This window comes from Lycium ferocissimum, chromosome 7 (genome assembly GCF_029784015.1).
Source record: "Lycium ferocissimum isolate CSIRO_LF1 chromosome 7, AGI_CSIRO_Lferr_CH_V1, whole genome shotgun sequence".
In the NCBI taxonomy this organism is placed as follows: domain Eukaryota; kingdom Viridiplantae; phylum Streptophyta; class Magnoliopsida; order Solanales; family Solanaceae; genus Lycium; species Lycium ferocissimum.
This window is the reverse complement of record NC_081348.1, coordinates 5450230-5467837: the sequence shown is the minus strand read 5'-3', so window position 1 is coordinate 5467837 and position 17608 is coordinate 5450230. Positions and strand designations below refer to the sequence as shown.

Sequence of the window (17608 nt, the reverse complement as noted above, 5' to 3'; positions counted from 1 at the left end):
TTTCATTTATCATAATCAAGCTAGTATTGAAGGGATTAACGAGTACAAAGCTTAGGCCTAAGATGCATAAATCAAAACACATTAACTGACAATTGCTTCACTAAGCAATTTAATTAAATAGTAATAGAGGCACACGTAATGACGTAAATAGATAATTAGAAGTTAATAACACTGACATGTAACACAACATTGTAACACACTTGCATCGGAAGAGGTAGATTAGGCCAAGTCCTCTATAGCATGCATTTCAAGGAGTAGTGGTCTGTGCAGGGGTAGTGGGGAATGAAGATGGTGGAAATGGAGGAAATATATTAGGCAAGCCACCACCAGCTGATGGAGTACTAGGAAATGGAGTGGTAGGCATAGGGAATGATGGAAAACCACCAGCTGATGGAGTACTAGGAAATGGGGTGATAGGCATAGGGAATGAAGGAAAACCGCCAGGGAAACCACCAGCCTGTTGAAGACGACGAGCTGCTGTGGCTTGTCCAATTGACACTGTTATAATAATCATGAGAAGAGCCATGATCACAGTCTTGGATGAAGAAGCCATGGTTTTTTGTTAGTTTATAATTTTGCTTGTTGAAGTCAAGTTTTGATGTGAGTATTTGTGCAGGGTGTTTGGGTGGTTATATAGAGTTGGAGTATGAGGGAATAGAAACATTCATGAGCATTCAATTTGTTCACCCTCCTATTTTGTTGAGAACATGGGAGTCAGGGGACATAATTCTCTCTCTCTAGTTCTGTGGCGCGACTCAATTATTCAATCGAATATACGTAATTTCTTATTGGCATGTAATTTAGTATTTGTTCTCTTTATTGATTTTGAATCTCAAATTTTTAAGATTTTCACTCACTTTATTAAAAGTTATAAGGCGGGCAATTCCTTGTCGATCTCTTTTACTTCTATTTCTCTTTCTTTGTTCTTTTCTTTTGATAAAGTTATATATAGTCTACCTTGGTACGGTCCGTATTTAATGGCATTAAAAAAATGTTATTTAGCTTCCAACTTACCCCCCTTTGAAGTAGATCTTCATTTTTAGATTTTCTTAACATAATTAACATTCCGTTTAATTATTTTGTACTTGTTTAATTTAACCTTTTCATGTTATTTCTTTCCAAATACTCGTTTATATGTGACATATACTTAACAGTCAACTCATTTCTGTATTAGTGTTGTTGATAGAAATATTATTCAACTATAAAACGTAAGAATTTATATTTATTTAGGTTCCTTAAAGTCCAGGCCTTATTATTTTTTTCTTAAAGAAGAAAGCCTAGAAATAAAAAAATATTGAAGAAATTCTTTGTCTGAACGAATAATCTAGTATGAACTGTCAAATCAGTTGTTCAACTTATTTTCTTCTCCATATTCTTTGACCAAACCAATATTGAAAACCTTAACCCCATTAGAGTTTTATAGTACTAACTTTATTTTGTTACTATATATAAGGAGTCGTTTGCTACGATGGATGAGGAAAAATATTTTTGAGATAAAATTATCTTGGGATAAAATTTAGTACCGCCTTATACCACATTTGGTTGGAATATAATCACGGTATAACTAATCTCAAAATTAGTTATCCCGGAATTGTAGTATTATTTTATTTTTGTGAGAGGATGGAATAACTAATTCCAGAATAACTTGTTTCCCAACCAAACGACCCCTAAAACTCTAGGTAACTTTTGAAAAGGAATCATTTTTTTTCATAAATATAATAACCTATTTAAAAGGAAATAGAGTCATATAAATTGAAGAGAATATATTAAATCCACCGAACCCGAAATGCTAAGCTAGACAGGTGTCACAGGGTAGTTTGGAGTAGGAATTTAAACGATTCTACGTACAGCTTAATTATTGTCACGAATCCTTTGGTATCTTAAATGTCGCTAGCCGTTCTTATTCGTTGAGCGTTGATGACATTAAATTGTCTTTAACAACAACCAAGTACATGAAAACCAAAGGTGTCCAACAAGAACAGAATAGACTAAAAATTAAAGAAAAGATAAAGGAGAAAAGGAAAACCAGTGACACCAGTCACAAGAAATTAACTTTTCACCGCTCCGAATAGTTTGGATTCATGTCAAAAAATTCTCCATTTTTACAGCTCAAAGTTGATGTTGGATCTGGATAAGCGTAAAAAGTTTTCTACCGTCCCACCAACCACATCAAGGGGTAGAAATCAACTTTCATACAACCTTTAAACTAAAGTTGTCTTTCCAGCAGTATTCATGTACAATACAGCTCATGTTCTAAATCTAAATGCTTCACAGAATGGTTAAATGCAGACCAACCACTACCAGCATCTTCTGAATTAAATTATGTATATAATTGAATTTTCTGAAAACATAAAATTATGTTATGTTTACAGTACTCATTTTCACTTAGTATTTTAGGTCCTCCTACACTATAGTTGCCTATTTGGTCACTACTCTCAGAATAATTTGATTCTGCTGGAGCCTACATCTTGAGAAGTGCCTCTCACCTGGCTTAACGCTGCTGGGCAGCTGGCTCGCTATCATAATCAAAATTGTAAATTGTAATGTAGATTAATGTCAACCGAAAGGTCTACATTTCGTACTTATTGGTACTTATTAGTTGGTCGAAAAAGTGTGTCTTTGTTTGCTGATTCTTGAACAAGAAATTAGTAAAAAAGTTTGCACAATAAAGACATCTCACTAACTCCTTGGACAAGCGAATTAAGAGCAGTAGGACTGTATAGGCACCTATGGGATTAGTTCCTCCTTTTTTAAAATACTCCCATGTTCCAAAATAATTGTCACCTTAGTAAAAATCACGCCCATTAAGAAATCAATAAAATATAATGTGGAGTTTAACTAAACTATCCTATTCATTAGATGTTTTTTGAGAATTGAACAATATTAAAGAGGACTACTTCTTTAATGCTATTTTTTCTTTTTTTGTTAAGTGACACTTATTTTGGGACGGAGGGAGTACTATTTTCTCTCCTCACTTTTCCATTTCACATTAATTCGTTTTCAAAAGCAGTTCTGCATTTATGCTTTATGGCAACAAAATTTACTACTCTCTCAGGATTATTATGTCTTCAATTATTACCAACCAAAAAAAAAAAAAAAAAAAAAAAAAAAAAAGAAGAAGAATAGTGGAGTACTAGCAGTTGTTAGGTGAGTGACTAATGAAAAGGCCGTGTATAGAATTGCTGAAATAGACCATGTATTGGGACAATGAGACTGAAAGTATTTGCTGTAGTAGCCAGTAATTAGTCATTGGAATTCTAGTGACACTTGGATAATACAGAACCATGGCTTTTCATCAAAGTCAAGTCTTCACAACTCACCTTTGGGACACCAAAATAATTGATAGTAAAACTGAACCCCAAAAATGGAGTACTTCTGCTCCAAATCGTGCTGTCTACAGAAATCACAAGTATGGGAAGGATAATATTAGTAATGGCATTGAGATCATTAGTATTTGGGAATGGCAACGTTTTATATCTGCCATAATCAAAGAGAAACAATTCGTTGACATTCTGCCCATCGGCTACTTAAAAGTCAAATGGTGTATTTTCCCCAGTAAACACGAACACATATTTACATGTCATTAAAGTAAAAGGATCTCATAGAAATAATTAAAAATAAACATCAGATAAAGGAATACGTGATCTAAGGTAAATTACGAGGTGCTGATTGTGATGGTTAATAGTGGAGAATTACACCATAGGATAATATAATGAGAAAATGTCATCTCTTCGAAATAGATGATAGTTTTAATAGGAAAAACATAATCCCCCTGGTGATGAACTCAGCAGGTAAATTGCAATAATATTTGATCAAACATTATATGCAATCAACCCCCTTTAAGTACAAACATTTCAAAGTAAAATATTAGACAGAGTTAGTCCTCCACTTTCCCCCCTCTGGAGATCAATAACCCTGATTCTATAGACAGAAATCTAGGCAAATCTTTGGCTCCAAGAGAAACAAAGAGTAATAGCCTATTTGACCAAGCTTAATTAGTTTATTTTGAGCAAAGGTTTGGCAAGTCAAACGGAGGCAAAAGTGTTTTCAAAAAGAATTTGACTTGAAAAATAATGACATTGTGTTTGTAATTAATTTAAAAAACAATTTTGAGTAGCAATTAGTATTTGACATAGCTTTTAGAAAGTGCTTCTAAGTGTTTTTTTTCTTTCTCAAAAGTGTTTTGGGCAAACACAATTTTTTACTCTTTGCTTTTATGAAAAATAGAGAAGCTTCTACTACTCCACACTCAAGACTTATTTTATCAAATCAACCACGACGAAGGTTTGGCAACTACACACCACTTTTTTTATTGAGAAAAATAAGACTTTTTAAAAAATAACGTTTCTGTGCTCAAATGAAACTATAATACATTGCTGTACTTGCACTATAGTACATTCGCATTTTCTTCCTCTCAAAATTTTAACAGACATCAAATAAAAAGAAGAGATAAAACAGGCACAAATGTCTTAAAGATGAATGAATGCAGTGCCACAACCAAACGAAATGACTGAAAGAATCACTTTCTCTTCTAGAATTATTACACACAATTTCAGAGAAGTGAAGCATAAAAGGTGAATAAAAAGTCAAAACTCCCTGTGGTGCTGGAGTAACTTAAAATCTAAACCACACAATAAATCAGTTAAAGAAAGACAATCAGATGTTATCCTATGTGATGTCTACTTTTCCTCAGTTTAACTGCAATGAAAGAGCTGGCTACTGAATGAAACAAAACCCCAGAGCAAAAAATAATAGAATGAGGGTCAAGGACATACTATTAATCTGAAGTTCAGGCCCCAATTATACATATACTTGGACAACAAATTCAAACCAATGAGCAGAGTTCCTTAATGACTATCAAGTGTTCCTCGCATCGTTAGTTAGTTTGCGTAAAAGGGAATATCATGATTGATGGGTTGACACAAATCCTTACAGTACTCATTTCCATGGCATTCAAATACTGGATCATTTCAAAATTCAAAATTACATTGCTAGAAGTGTAAATATACAGAGAGGAACATGCTCACAAAAAAAGTTACGAAATACAGGAAAGTGCAATCAACTCTTTGTTAAAGCTTACGAAGGATGAAGAAGATAACAAAAGGTAGTTCTTTACTACACAAGATATATCAGCAGGTCCTGTAATCACATTCATCCTCGCAGCACAAGAGAAACAACAGCTAGTATTGTGTTACCACTGCCATATCATCAGAGCCCAAAAGGAGGAAGCATGTCAATGATGGTGTTACTGCGCCTGTTTCCCACAGTATATGTCATCTGATAAATTAGTTCACCCCCAATGATGACAACACTTCGTTCCACGTAAACTGCTTGTCCTTCTTCTTTTGATCGCCTGTAAGCATGCCACAGACTGATGACAACAAACAAAACAAATGCAATAGCTAATAGCCAGGACAGAGTCGAGTAATACTTATCAACTCGACTCTTATTCAGGGTATCCTGAAACCAACTTAGTCTATTTCCACTCTGACTAACCCTACTCACTATGTACACTAAACAATGTTGCTTATACATCCTAACCCGTGCATCACATTGCACGTAGTGAGCATGTATGAGCCAGATGTTGGCTCAAAGTAGCTACTGTAGTAATTTCCCAAAGCTCTTATTAAACATCCCGTCTACTGCCCCAAGAAGGAGATACTGTGGAAGCAACCAGAACACAGTCATTGGAATTTTTTCATCGGTCTCGCCTGCTAAACCATAGCTCTTTACCACAGCGAGTCTTCTTGACTCCACTTTTGCAGCTGTAATAGTGCATAATATCCCCAAAAGGATGGATACTGCAACCCCAACTCTAGGAGATGATGGTTTTGCTTCTGAACCCCATAGCAAACTCACAAACTTGTGATATAGTTTTGGAAATTGTTCTATTGTTTCTAGTTGGAACCATAGGAAGACAACTAGAGGAACTCTTAGGTGTCCAACCTTATTGTTCATAGTATTTGCTTGCTCTAGAAAGTAGGTATATGACAAGGAAGCCATGAAACCACCACGAATGTAGGTCATGGACATTGGGAATGTCCGAATTGCAAATTTAGTAACTTCAATCTCAGCAACGCTGCAACGCCTCCATCTATTCCTCAGTTGCAGCTCTAGAGCCTGATCAGGCAAAATAATTGCTGCCTTATCGAGACACCTAAATTGAGTTTTGCACAATAATTTGTTAGTACAATTTTCTCATATATATCCATAATAGGCTGAAATTAAGAAAAACGTCAATGAGGATATATCCTATTGCCTTGTAACAGCTGAGTCTGTTCTAGATCACCAGTTCACAATGGACAAGGGTAGAGATCAGTGGTGGAGCCAGGATTTAAACAAAGGATTTATAACAAAGGTAAGTTAAAAAATCAATAACGTATATATATAAAATGTAACGAATAATTTTCACTTACAACGTTTTATATATAATCAAAGAGAACAATTTTTCGAACCCCATCTTGGCTCTTACTATATATTGGTAGAGATGGATAGAAATAATTAAAAATAAACATCAGAAAAGATCTTTAAAACTAAGATGGCATACAAAATAAAGAAACATGTGAAACTCGATATGCTTCTTAAGATTAAGGTAAATACAAATGCGGCGAAACACAGATGATGAGAGAGCGAGAGAGGACCTCAGGCCATCGGTGTGAGGCAGTATACCAGGTTCAGATAAGTCATATAGCTGCGAGGCATCTGTAGGCAGTCGATAGAATAACTTTGAGATAGATGCTGCAAAGACCCGAAATAGAGTAGTGATTGGACTACCTCCTGGTTTAACATATTTATAGGTACAACATCCGCTCAAGAAAATAAATGCTCCCACTGTGTAACATATTGCTGGGACACCAAAGAAAAGTGACCATGGTGATATGCATGAAGATCTCAAAACAGCAGCAGCTTTGAACAGCATCACCATAAAAGGATGCAGAAACCAGATACAAGGTGTGTTAGCATTTTCTTCAAGTTGCTCAGAGATGAAAGCGCCTAAGCTTACTGCTTGACCAGTTGCCCCAAGAGCAAACAGAGCCAATGCTATGTAGAAGAGTATGCGCTGGCCTTCACCAATACATTCAGGCTGATAAGCACTGTATAAATGCAGAGAATCAGAAGGAAAAGGTATATTTATTAATGAACCAGCAATGGAGTTTATATACAAAGCAAAGACTCCAGATTGTAAATATACTAGAGCTAACTCCTCAGAAAATAGAGCAGATAAACGTGAAAGTGAACAACTCTAACTAAAGCCTAAATTAACTGAACTTGAATTATTCTGTTACCACTTTTCAGGAACTGCTAATGTGCTGCACTGCACGTGTGCTGTAAATACACCCCCTCAAGTTAGGTGTGTGAAGAGATAACTTGGGAAGCATGCGCTGGACAACTGGCAATGGACAATGGTTTGGTGAGCGGATCTGCAATTTGATCAGCGGAGTGAACATGTGATACCCGGACTAGGCCATTGCGGACTTGGTTGCGAACAAAGTGGATATCAACTTCAAGGTGCTTCATTTTTGTATGATGTACTGGGTTTTCAGCAATGTACGTTACCCCAACGTTATCGCAAAGTATTACAGGAGCTGCAGGGAGCGGCACATGAAGATCCTTGAGCAAGTGGGTGACCCAGTTTGTTTCTGACACGGCTGAAGCAACCGCCCGATACTCAGCCTCAGTGGAGGAGCGGGAGACAGTTGGTTGTTTACGAGAACACCAGGAAATAGGGGTCGTGCCTAGATAAACAATGTAACCAGAGATTGAGCGGCGATCATTAATATCGCCCGCCCAATCAGCATCAGCATAGGCATAGAGATTAGTTGATTTCTGTGGGGAAATATGAATACCATACTGGGGTGTTTCTTTAAGATACCGAAGGATACGTTTAACTGCCTTCCAGTGAACCACAGAAGAGTCGGCCATTTGTGTGGTGAGAGAAGAAAAAAATATACATAAAAAATGATTTTGGACAGGTACTCTTTAAAACTTAAGTATTTTCATGTTAAACTGATACCATATAAATGCAGAGAATCAGAAGGAAAAGGTATATTTATTAATGAACCAGCAATGGAGTTTATATACAAAGCAAAGACTCCAGATTGTGCTAAGCTAACTCCTAGAAAATAGGAGCAGATAAACGTGAGTGAACAACTCTAACTAAAGCCTAAATTAACTGAACTTGAATTATCCTAATTTTCAGGAACTGCTAAGTGCTGCACTGCACGTGTGCTGTTACACTGCATGTTCCAGTAGCCTTAGCAAGGACTGGTGGTGTTGACATCGTTAAAAACCCCATGCCCTACATACAAGAAACCTTCAAAACTTAGTAGAAAGTGAATTTCCAATTATATATCAATTTCGTAGAGTTCACACTGGCAGCTTTCTCTGGTATAAAAATAGTTCAAGCATTAAAGTTTTGAGCTAACTGATGAAACAAATCCGAATTTAGCACAAGAAACAATGTCTCATGGAAGACTAAAACTGAATATAGTAGTGGTAGCTCAGTATAGTGTTCCAAGGTAATATCTGGTCTACTTTTACTCAAACTCAACATTTCTCAAACAAAATTGTGGAAAACAGAAGTGCGTTGTACATATAGAGATTCAGGAAAGAGATCATAGTAATTGGAAATATACAAAATGATGATTTGATGCATGGACACAAAAACAAAGAAAATTGTCATGGGAAATTGCTAGATTATGAGGGACATCTGCAAAGCATATATTACTATAGTAGTTAAGGGACATCTTTCCCCATTAGCTTGTTGTGAGATCTATGGACGTCAATCACTGCAGACAAGCAGCTTGACCATGTTTCCTTCAAATGTGCTTCATGCAAATGAATTGTTAGGAAAGACGGCGCAAACTAACTCAAGCTAACAGGGCGAAAAGCTCGGGACAATTACAAAATGAGTAAACGTTCCAAAGTACAGAAAGAGAATGCAGGAATTAAATAATTTAACTATGATAGTATACCACACAACAGGCGAAAATAGAACCCATTAACACTGGATAGTTGCCGAATAAACCATGAGCTGAAAACAGCATGACTAACTGTAGGATTGTTAGCAAACCAAGGAAGACATTGACAATTGCAGCTGCATCTGTGAGATTGATCTTCCATACATCTGTCAAGTACACCATCAACATCCACAGAGTATATAGCAGGGGTATTGAAGCCCAACCAATGGCTACAACAACAAGGAAATTCAAAAAACTACATGTTAGCATCTCATGAATAAGAAGGTATGACCAGCATAACATATCTTCATAAGAAACTAAACAAAACTATAAGCAACAGTAGGAATTATCCTAAGCTGTCACTGTTAGTTGCATATCACCAAGATGTAAAAAGTTCGACAGATAATGAAATCAAAAGCTGCTATATCGACTTTATAATCAAACACAGCTAATAAAAATGTTTGAAGTTGGAAAATTACGTAACATTCTGTAAACCATCATTGTCTTAGAACTTGTACCACCGCCTCAAGTAAAAATTAGTTAAGCAGAATGTAGGTCAAGTGCATTACAAAACCTGCAAAATGCTGGAATTATTGCAGAGGGTATAGGTGTGCATATGTATATAAAGGATGTTGCAGTACTCAAGTAAATGAATGAGTTATATGTCCATATCTGTGGTAAACTTAATTAACAGTTGACATTCTGCCCGCCAACCTACTAAGTCCAAAGGTGGACTTTTCTCTTGTGTAGAACAGACAAAAGACGGATAAAGATGAATCATTAAGAAAGAGAAATAAGATATACTGTTGTCATCATATAAAAAGAGGCCATTGACTTGATTTGTTCAAATCCAAATCAGGAGCTACTCATTCTTATAGTTCATTCCAAGAAATGACATCATAGATCATATTTGTGCATTTTCTTCCCTATTGCAATTATTTGAAATACCATCAACTGTAAAGTGTAAACAAATTCAGCGTCAGCTGTGCTTGATTTCTATAAGAGGAAAGAGTTTTATCAGCAGTTAGTTCCAATCCCATTTTTAGATCATTTGTAATGTACTTATTAGACTTGCCAGAGGTTAAGCAGAATTTCAATGGAACAAAGTATAAAGCGTCTCAAAGATAGGTACTTTGTTCAAAAGTACATTTGGCAACTCCTAAGAGACACTTTCTTATTCTCTAGATCAAGCTAACAAAATACCAGGTGATGATGAAATACGTACATGCAATTCGAATTAAGAAAAGGCATGATTTTCTTTTAAATGACAAGTTGCATCATGCAGTATTTATTATAAGTTGCATCATGCAGTATTTCTTATACAGAGAAACTAAAATATGTTAAATGAGTATACCAAAGATCACACCCGGGATGCTTTGTGCATCATACTGTCCTTTTTTTTTTTTTTTTTTTTTGAGTTTACCAAATATAACAAGTACTTCCTCCGTTTCAATTTATTTGTCTTACTTTCCTTTTAGTCCGTTTTAAGATGAATGCCTCTTCCTTTTTTCGCAACTCTTTAATTTCAAGGTTTCATATGACATGTTTAAGGCTACAAGATTAAAGGACATTTTGATACATTCTACATATCTTTAGTTTAAAAATACAAGATTCAAAAGTCTTTTTTTACTTTATTAAACTAGTGTAAGTCAAAACCAGACAAATAAATTGACGGAGGCAGTAAACAAAACTAGAAAGCCATGAAAAAAGAAACAAAAGAAAAAGCAAGTTTGAGGGCCTGTTTATGTATTATGCCTACCTAATTTGTTTAAACCTGTCACATACATATGCTGCATATCCGTTTTGCTGGCAACCTTTTATAACGATCATCTGTTAAGCTGTTTTCATTTCTTTATAAAGATAAAAGTCCTGGATTTACATTTTACTGCAAATCTTCATTTTGGTCTCCACCTAATGGCTTTATGACTGGAGAATATTGACTGGAATTACAACTATTAAAAAGAGAGGTGATCATCATAAGCTGACACTTCCGTAAAAACGCTGTCCAGTTGCATCAATTTTCTTGCAGAAAAACAATTGCAACGTCCCATGCGAACTCATGATGTGCATCTAACACACACAACGCTGGGCTCTTACCACTATACCAAATCCCTGGGGGCAAACATGAGTGAATTTATAGGCGAAGTACCACAGCCAAATAACAGAAAGAAGCACTTTCTTCTCAATATACCAATTAATGAACACCTAATTTGAGAGAAAGTGAAGTATGAAAGATGAAGAAAAGTCATAATTCCTTGTGGTGCTGGAAAGTAACTTAAATCTAAACCACAAAACAAATCATCGAAAGAAAGACAAGCAGGTGTCCTATTTTTCTTCAGTTTAACTGCAATGCAGCTGGCCACTGAGTGAGAAAATCCCAGCGCCAAAAAGAATAGAACGAGAGTCAAGAAGAACATCTTAGTGATTCTGAAGTTCAGTTCCCAATTATACATATAGTTGAACAACAAATTCGAACCAATGTGTAGAAGAGTATCAAGTTTCTCTTGCATCATTAGTTTGGGTAAAAGGAAATGACATGATTAATGGGTCGATAGAAATCCTTGCAGTACGTGTTTCCATGGCTGTCAAAGACTGGATCACTTCAAAGTTATATTGCTGAAAGTGCAAGTTTACATACAGGAGCATGATTACAAAAACAGTTATGACATAAAGGAACGTCAATCAACTCTTTGTTTAAGGATGAAGAAGATTACAAAAGTTAGTTCTTTACTACACAAGATATGGAATGAGCTTCAGCAGGTCCTGTAATCATATTCATCCTCGCAGCACAAGAGAAACAACAGTCAGTACTGTGGTACTGCCACCATCATTCCCTATGAACATATCATCAGAGCCCAAAAGAAGCCCTGTTTCCTATTGTATATGTCATTGTCATCGAATAAATTGCTTCACCCCCAACCACGTCAACACTTCGATCCACGTAAACTGTTCGTTCTTCTTCCATGACTCTCTTGCCACTATACCCCAGACTAATGACACCAAACGAAACAAATGCAATAGCTAATAGCCAGGACAGAGTCCAGTAATACTTATCAAATCGACTCTCATTCAGAGTATCCTAAAACCAACTTAGTTTATTTCCCCTCTGACTAACCTTACCCACTATGTACACTAACAGAATGTTGCTTATACATCCTAACCCGTGCATTAAATTGACGGCAGTGAGCATGTACGAGGCACATATGGGCTCAAAGTAACTATTGTAGTAATTACTCAAGCTCTTTCCAAACATCCCGTCTACTGCCCCGAGGAGGAGATACTGCGGAAGCAACTAGAATACACTCGTCAGAATTTTATCGTCAGTCTCGCCTGCTAATCTATAGCTCTTTACCATAATGAGTCTTCTTGACTCTACTTTCACAGCTGTAATAGTGCATAATATCCCCAAAATGAGGGATACTGCAACCCCTACTCTAGGAGATGATGGTCTTGCTCCTGAACCCCATAGCCAATTCACTAACATGTAATATAGTTTTGGGAATAGTGCTCTTGCTTCTAGTTGGAACCATAGGAAGACAGCTAGAGGAGCTCTTAGATGTCCAACCTTATTGTTCATAGTCATCGCTTGCTCTAGAAAGTAGGTATTTGACAAAGAAGCCATAATCCCACCAAGAATGAAGGTCATAGACATTGGGAATGTGCACAAATTTAGTAACTTCAACCTCAGGAATGCTGCAAAGCCTCCATCTATTCCTCAATTGCTGCTCTAAAGTCTGGTCAGGCAAGATAATTGCTGCCCTGTCTAGACACCTGAATTGAGTTTTGCGCAATAATTTGTTAGTACAATTTTCTCATATATATCCATGATCGACTGAAATTAAGAAAACAGTCAAAGAGGATATATCCTATTGTCTTGTAACTATTGAGTCTGTTCTAGATCACCAGTTCACAAAGGACAAGGGTAGAAATGGGTAGCAGAAAAGATCTTTAAAACTAAGATGGCATACAAAATAAGGAAACATGCTGAAACTTGAGATTCTTCTTAAGACTAAAACAAAAACAAAACCAAAGGAGCAAACAGAAAACGAGAGAGCGAGGGAGACCTCAGGCCATTGGTGTGAGGCAGGCATTGAGTACCAGGATTAGATAAGTTATATAGCTGCGAGCCATCTGTAGGCAGTCAATAGAACAGTTTGGAGATAGACGCTGCAAAGACTCGAAATAAAGTAGTAATAGGGCTACCTGCTGGTTTAACATATTTATAGGTACAACATCTGCTCAAGAAAATAAATGCTGCCACTGTGTAAAATATTGCTGGGATGCCAAACCAAAGTGACCACGGTGATATGTATGAAAATCCCAAAACAGCAGCAACATTGAACAGTTTCACTGCAAAGGAATGCAGATAATAGATGGAAGGCCTGCTAGCATTTTCTCCAAGTTGCTCAACTAGGAAAGACCCGAAGCTTACTGCTTGACCAGCTTCCCCGAGGGCAGACAGAGCCAATGCTATGTAGAAGAGTATGTGCTGGCCTTCGCCAATGCATTCAGGCTGATAAGCACTGCATGTTCCAGTAGCCTTAGCAAGGACTGGTGGTGTTGACATTGTTAAAAAAACCCATACCCTACATACAAGAAACTTTCAAGGACTGGTGGTGTTGACATTGTTAAAAAACCCATACCCTACATACAAGAAACTTTCAAGACTTAGTAGAAAGTGAATTTCCATTTATAGACCAATTTGGCTAAGAGTTTTAAGCATTAAAATTGTGTATAACAGAGGTATGAATTGAGATTCTTTTTTAGCAATTGGAATTCTAGAGCTCACACCAGAAAGGATGAGATATAAGCATCACAGTTTGTAGATATTTTAACCAGCTTCTTTCAGGTGTCTCGGACAGAATTGCATCATATATATTAGAGGTCCAGGAAAAAGATAGTAACTGGAAATGTAAGATGCAAGATGCATGGACATAAACAGGAAGAAAATTTTCATGGAAATTATTAGATTGTGAACTTGAGAGAGCCACCCTTTTTATATGGTAAAACAGAAGCAACAGATACATAAACTGCAGCAGATTACTATTACACAAAATTTTAAGAGATTTAGTCCATAATAAGATGTAAATAGCAAACGGAGAGTCAGTCTTCAGCTTCAAGTGGACTAGTTTATCTCCAGTTATATTTATCCTAACTGTTTTAATTGGCTTTTAAAATGCATAAGGACTGAGTTATTGAATTCTACTAATTAATACCAATTTGGCAATACAAACAGCTTGACCATAATTCCTTCAATGTTTCATGCAATGCGGTGTGTTAGGAAAGATGGTGCAAACTAACTCAAGCTAACAGGACCAAGAGCTCGGTTGTGAAATAGGTAAAAGTTCCAATAACAGAGAGAATGCAAGAATTAAATAATTTAACAATGATAACGTACCACACAACAGGCGAAAATAGAACCCAATAGCACTGGATAGTTGCGAAGTAGACCATGAGCGGATCGGAAAACATCATGACTGACTGTGGGATACTTTACAAACCAAGGAAGACATTGACAATTGCAGCCGCATCTGTGAGTTTGAGTTTCCATACATCTGTCAAGTACACCATCAACATCCACAGAGCATAGTGCACGGGTACTGTAACCCAACTAATGGCTGCAAAAAAAGTCAAAAACCACACGTTAGCATCTCATGTGATAAGGTATGACCAGCATAACATTTCTTCGTAAGAAACTAAAACAAGCTTATGAAATAACTATAAGCAACAGTAGGAATTATCCCAGAGCCGTCATTGTTAGGTGCACATTGCCCATATGTAAAGAGTTCAACATGTCTTGGAATCAAAAAAATGTTGGAAGTAGGAACAATTACGTAAGATGGTGTAGACCATCACTGTTTCAGAACTTGTATCACCGCCTCAAACAAAACCAGTTAAGCACACAAAACCTGCACAATTGTTGAAGAAGTGCATGTGTGTGTGTGTATTATATAAAGGATGTTGCCAGTATAAAATTTTATAGCTCGATGAGCTGTATTTACATATTCGAAGTAAACTTATTAACAGTTGACATTTGGCTCACGAACCTATTAAGTCCAAATGTGGACTTTCCTCTTGTAGAACAGACAAAAGACAGATAAAGATGAATCATTTAAGTAAGAGAAATAAGATATGTTGTTTTCGTCACATAAAAAAAGAGGCCAGTGACTTGACTTGACTTGTTCAAACTCAAATAAGTAACTACTCATTCAGTCATTCTTATAATTTCCCAGAAGTTCCATCACATGTCATCTTTTGCTTATTATCTTTCTTAACAAGCAAATAACTTCCACAGAAATGACTTCTAATTTACATTCTCTCCGGCCAACTGCAGTTATTTAAAAGTAGGGAAAAGGGAAAAAAAATGCCCTGTACTTTGGCTGACAAAAGGCTTAAGAAAGATATCTCCAATTTTGGTCTACAAATACCTCTCCCGTCCAAAAGTTTTTAAATATACTCCCGAACAAAAATAACCCGATTTCATTTTCACACACACATCCAAAAAAACTACCTAAAAAATCCAGCTTCAACTTGTTCTTTAGTTTCAACTACTAGGTTGAATTTCAATCCTATCTGTTTATTTATGTTAGTCGATTTTAAAAGGAGTGGGTTTAAAATAAAATCAATGTACCATTAAAAGTAATTTGAAAACTTTACCAAAATACCAAGTGATTCAAAATTATGCTATATTTTTTTTTTAAGAAAGTGCGGGCATTTTTGACCCTTTTCCCTTAAAAGTATCATCAAATGTAAAGTGTGTTGTGCCAAACAACCCGAAAATAAGATATTGCCCAATGTAGGCCAAGAAATTTTATTTTATTTAAAAAAAAAAAAAACAAAACTAACAACAACTGAGTTTGACACACAGAAAGTGTAAACTAATTCAGCTTGAGTTGTTCTTGATTTCAATAAGGTTGAATTTCAATCCTATCTGTAGATATTTTGTACTGTACTTAGACTTTGTAGTAGTTTAATTTAGGTTAAATCGATAAATTCAACTTTAAAAAACCCGACATGGTTTGGTTTGACTTGAGTATTACCCAATTGAGTTTTCAAAAAAAGAAGACTTTGATTGATCATAGCACTTGTATTCAAGTTTTTAAAATATTTTAGAATAAAAATATTTAAAAATTAATTTATAAATATTTCTTAAATTTTTTTTAATTTTTTATCTATTATCATATTATTCAAGCAACATCTGATTATAAATTTTGAATTCAATAAGATTTTATATCCTGATGATTATGATAACTGATAAAGAAACCAAAGAACATTAACACCAACAAAAGAAATAATTAATGATAATGTTGCCCCTATTCTTTGGTATTTAATTTTTGAGAGAAAATACATCTTTAATTTTTGTCCTTCGACATTTTAAGTACAAAAACGTGACCGATTTTTAATTATGGTCATTTTCTTTTATGGCTTGTTAATTAGTAATATTTATTTTAATCATTATATTAGCTTTTGTTGAATATTTTAACCAAACAATAAAAAACTTCGACATTTTGTGATTTTCTTTAAAAACAATTATATAATTGTAAATTATATAGGACAAAGAATATTTAAAGTAAAATTTATATGTTTTGAGTTTTTCATAAATAATTATAAATATTTTATACCTTTTAATCACTAATTTGATTTTTATGTTTGGTGTATAAATTATTTTGGTTTGGTTTGGTTTGGTTTTAAAAAACAACTCGTAGTCGAGACCCTAGCTTGTAGGTTGAGTAAGATTCCAATGAAACCAAGTACTATTAAAAATAACAAAGATGCTACCAAAATACCAAGTGATGCCCAAGAACATGCTATTTTTTTGAATTAAGAAAAGGCGTGATTTTTCTTTTAACGAAAAATAAATGACAAGTTGCATCATGAAGTCAATGCACAAAAACTAAAAAGCCAAATGAGCTAACCTAATTTTTTTTTAAAAAAAAAAAACTGAGTTTGACCCAGAACCTAACTTGAATTTTGGGAAATCCCAGTTTAAAGGCATCACTATCAGTAATCATGCATAAAACTTCCACTTTGTACAGTTTACATTTAGGTTAAATCTGCACATTCAACTTCACTGCATTCTTGAATGAGTATTACCCAATTGAGTTTTCAAGAAAGATGAGACTTTGATTGATCATAACTCTTGTCAAGTTTAAGTTCGAAAATAATCAAAAACACTATTGAAAAATCACGTTAGGAGTAATCCTCATTATCAAAGTTCAGTTAATTATAAAGGTGCTCCTGATTATGAGAGCAACATCTGATTATAAATCAATTTGGTTCCGATTTAATTTTGAGGATTATGATATGATAAAGAAACCGAAGAAAGGCTGTGGCAACAGGGAACGAGTCTTTAGTTTTGCGAACGCCCCTATTTTGGGTTGGTATTTAATTTTTGTCCCTCAAATGGATGATCTTTAATTTTTGTCCTTCGACATTTTAAGTAACAAAAACGTGACCGAGAATACCCTTGACATCGAAAAAACAAGTAAAAATCGGTCTACCCTCATCTAATGACCTAATTTTGCAAGGCATAAGTTTAAGGAAATTTTTGTCTTATCCAAAGATACGTTCTGTAGGAATTAAGGTATCCAGCATAAGTTGTGTAATAACTAATTTGCCGGTATAAGTTTATATTTTGCATCATAATA

General features: G+C 35.3%; 2 protein-coding genes across 4 annotated transcripts; both read right to left on the bottom strand.

The window, feature by feature from the left end:
- Positions 1–247: 247 nt before the first annotated feature.
- LOC132061880 (uncharacterized) lies at positions 248–553 on the bottom strand. Its single transcript, XM_059454564.1, has one exon. It carries the CDS (start codon positions 551–553, stop codon positions 248–250), a length of 306 nt encoding a protein of 101 aa, XP_059310547.1.
- A 4222-nt stretch (positions 554–4775) lies between these two features.
- On the bottom strand, positions 4776–15185 carry LOC132063167 (protein NRT1/ PTR FAMILY 5.5-like). Of its 3 annotated transcripts, none has more exons than XR_009416345.1 (6): positions 14795–15172; positions 14359–14578; positions 13164–13546; positions 9055–9190; positions 5323–6079; positions 4776–5156 (listed from the first exon to the last, which is right to left on the bottom strand). XR_009416345.1 is itself a non-coding variant. In XM_059455619.1 (6 exons), the coding sequence occupies exons 2-6, from the start codon at positions 14433–14435 to the stop codon at positions 5599–5601; spliced, it is 1125 nt and encodes a 374-aa protein (XP_059311602.1). In that variant the 5' UTR covers positions 14436–14578; positions 14795–15173; the 3' UTR covers positions 4776–5598. The 3 variants fall into 3 exon arrangements, 2 of the variants coding, with proteins under 2 accessions (XP_059311602.1, XP_059311603.1); XM_059455619.1 differs by adding an exon at positions 13025–13091 and having other exon boundaries at positions 4776–6079; positions 9074–9190; positions 14795–15173; XM_059455620.1 differs by lacking the exons at positions 4776–5156; positions 5323–6079 and adding exons at positions 12644–12731; positions 13025–13091 and having other exon boundaries at positions 8306–9190; positions 14795–15185.
- Positions 15186–17608: the final 2423 nt, after the last annotated feature.

Coding starts and splice junctions, on each gene's coding strand:
- LOC132061880 (XM_059454564.1), bottom strand. CDS start 553: ATGGCTTCTTCATCCAAGACTGTGATCATGGCTCTTCTCATGATTATT.
- LOC132063167 (XM_059455619.1), bottom strand. CDS start 14,435: ATGATGTTTTCCGATCCGCTCATGGTCTACTTCGCAACTATCCAGTGC. Junction 13,547..14,358: donor CTATTTTCGCCTGTTGTGTG/GTACGTTATCAT, acceptor TCTTGTATGTAG/GGTATGGGTTTTTTTAACAA. Junction 9,191..13,024: donor CCTCACACCAATGGCCTGAG/GTCTCCCTCGCT, acceptor TTGTTGTTGTAG/CCATTGGTTGGGCTTCAATA.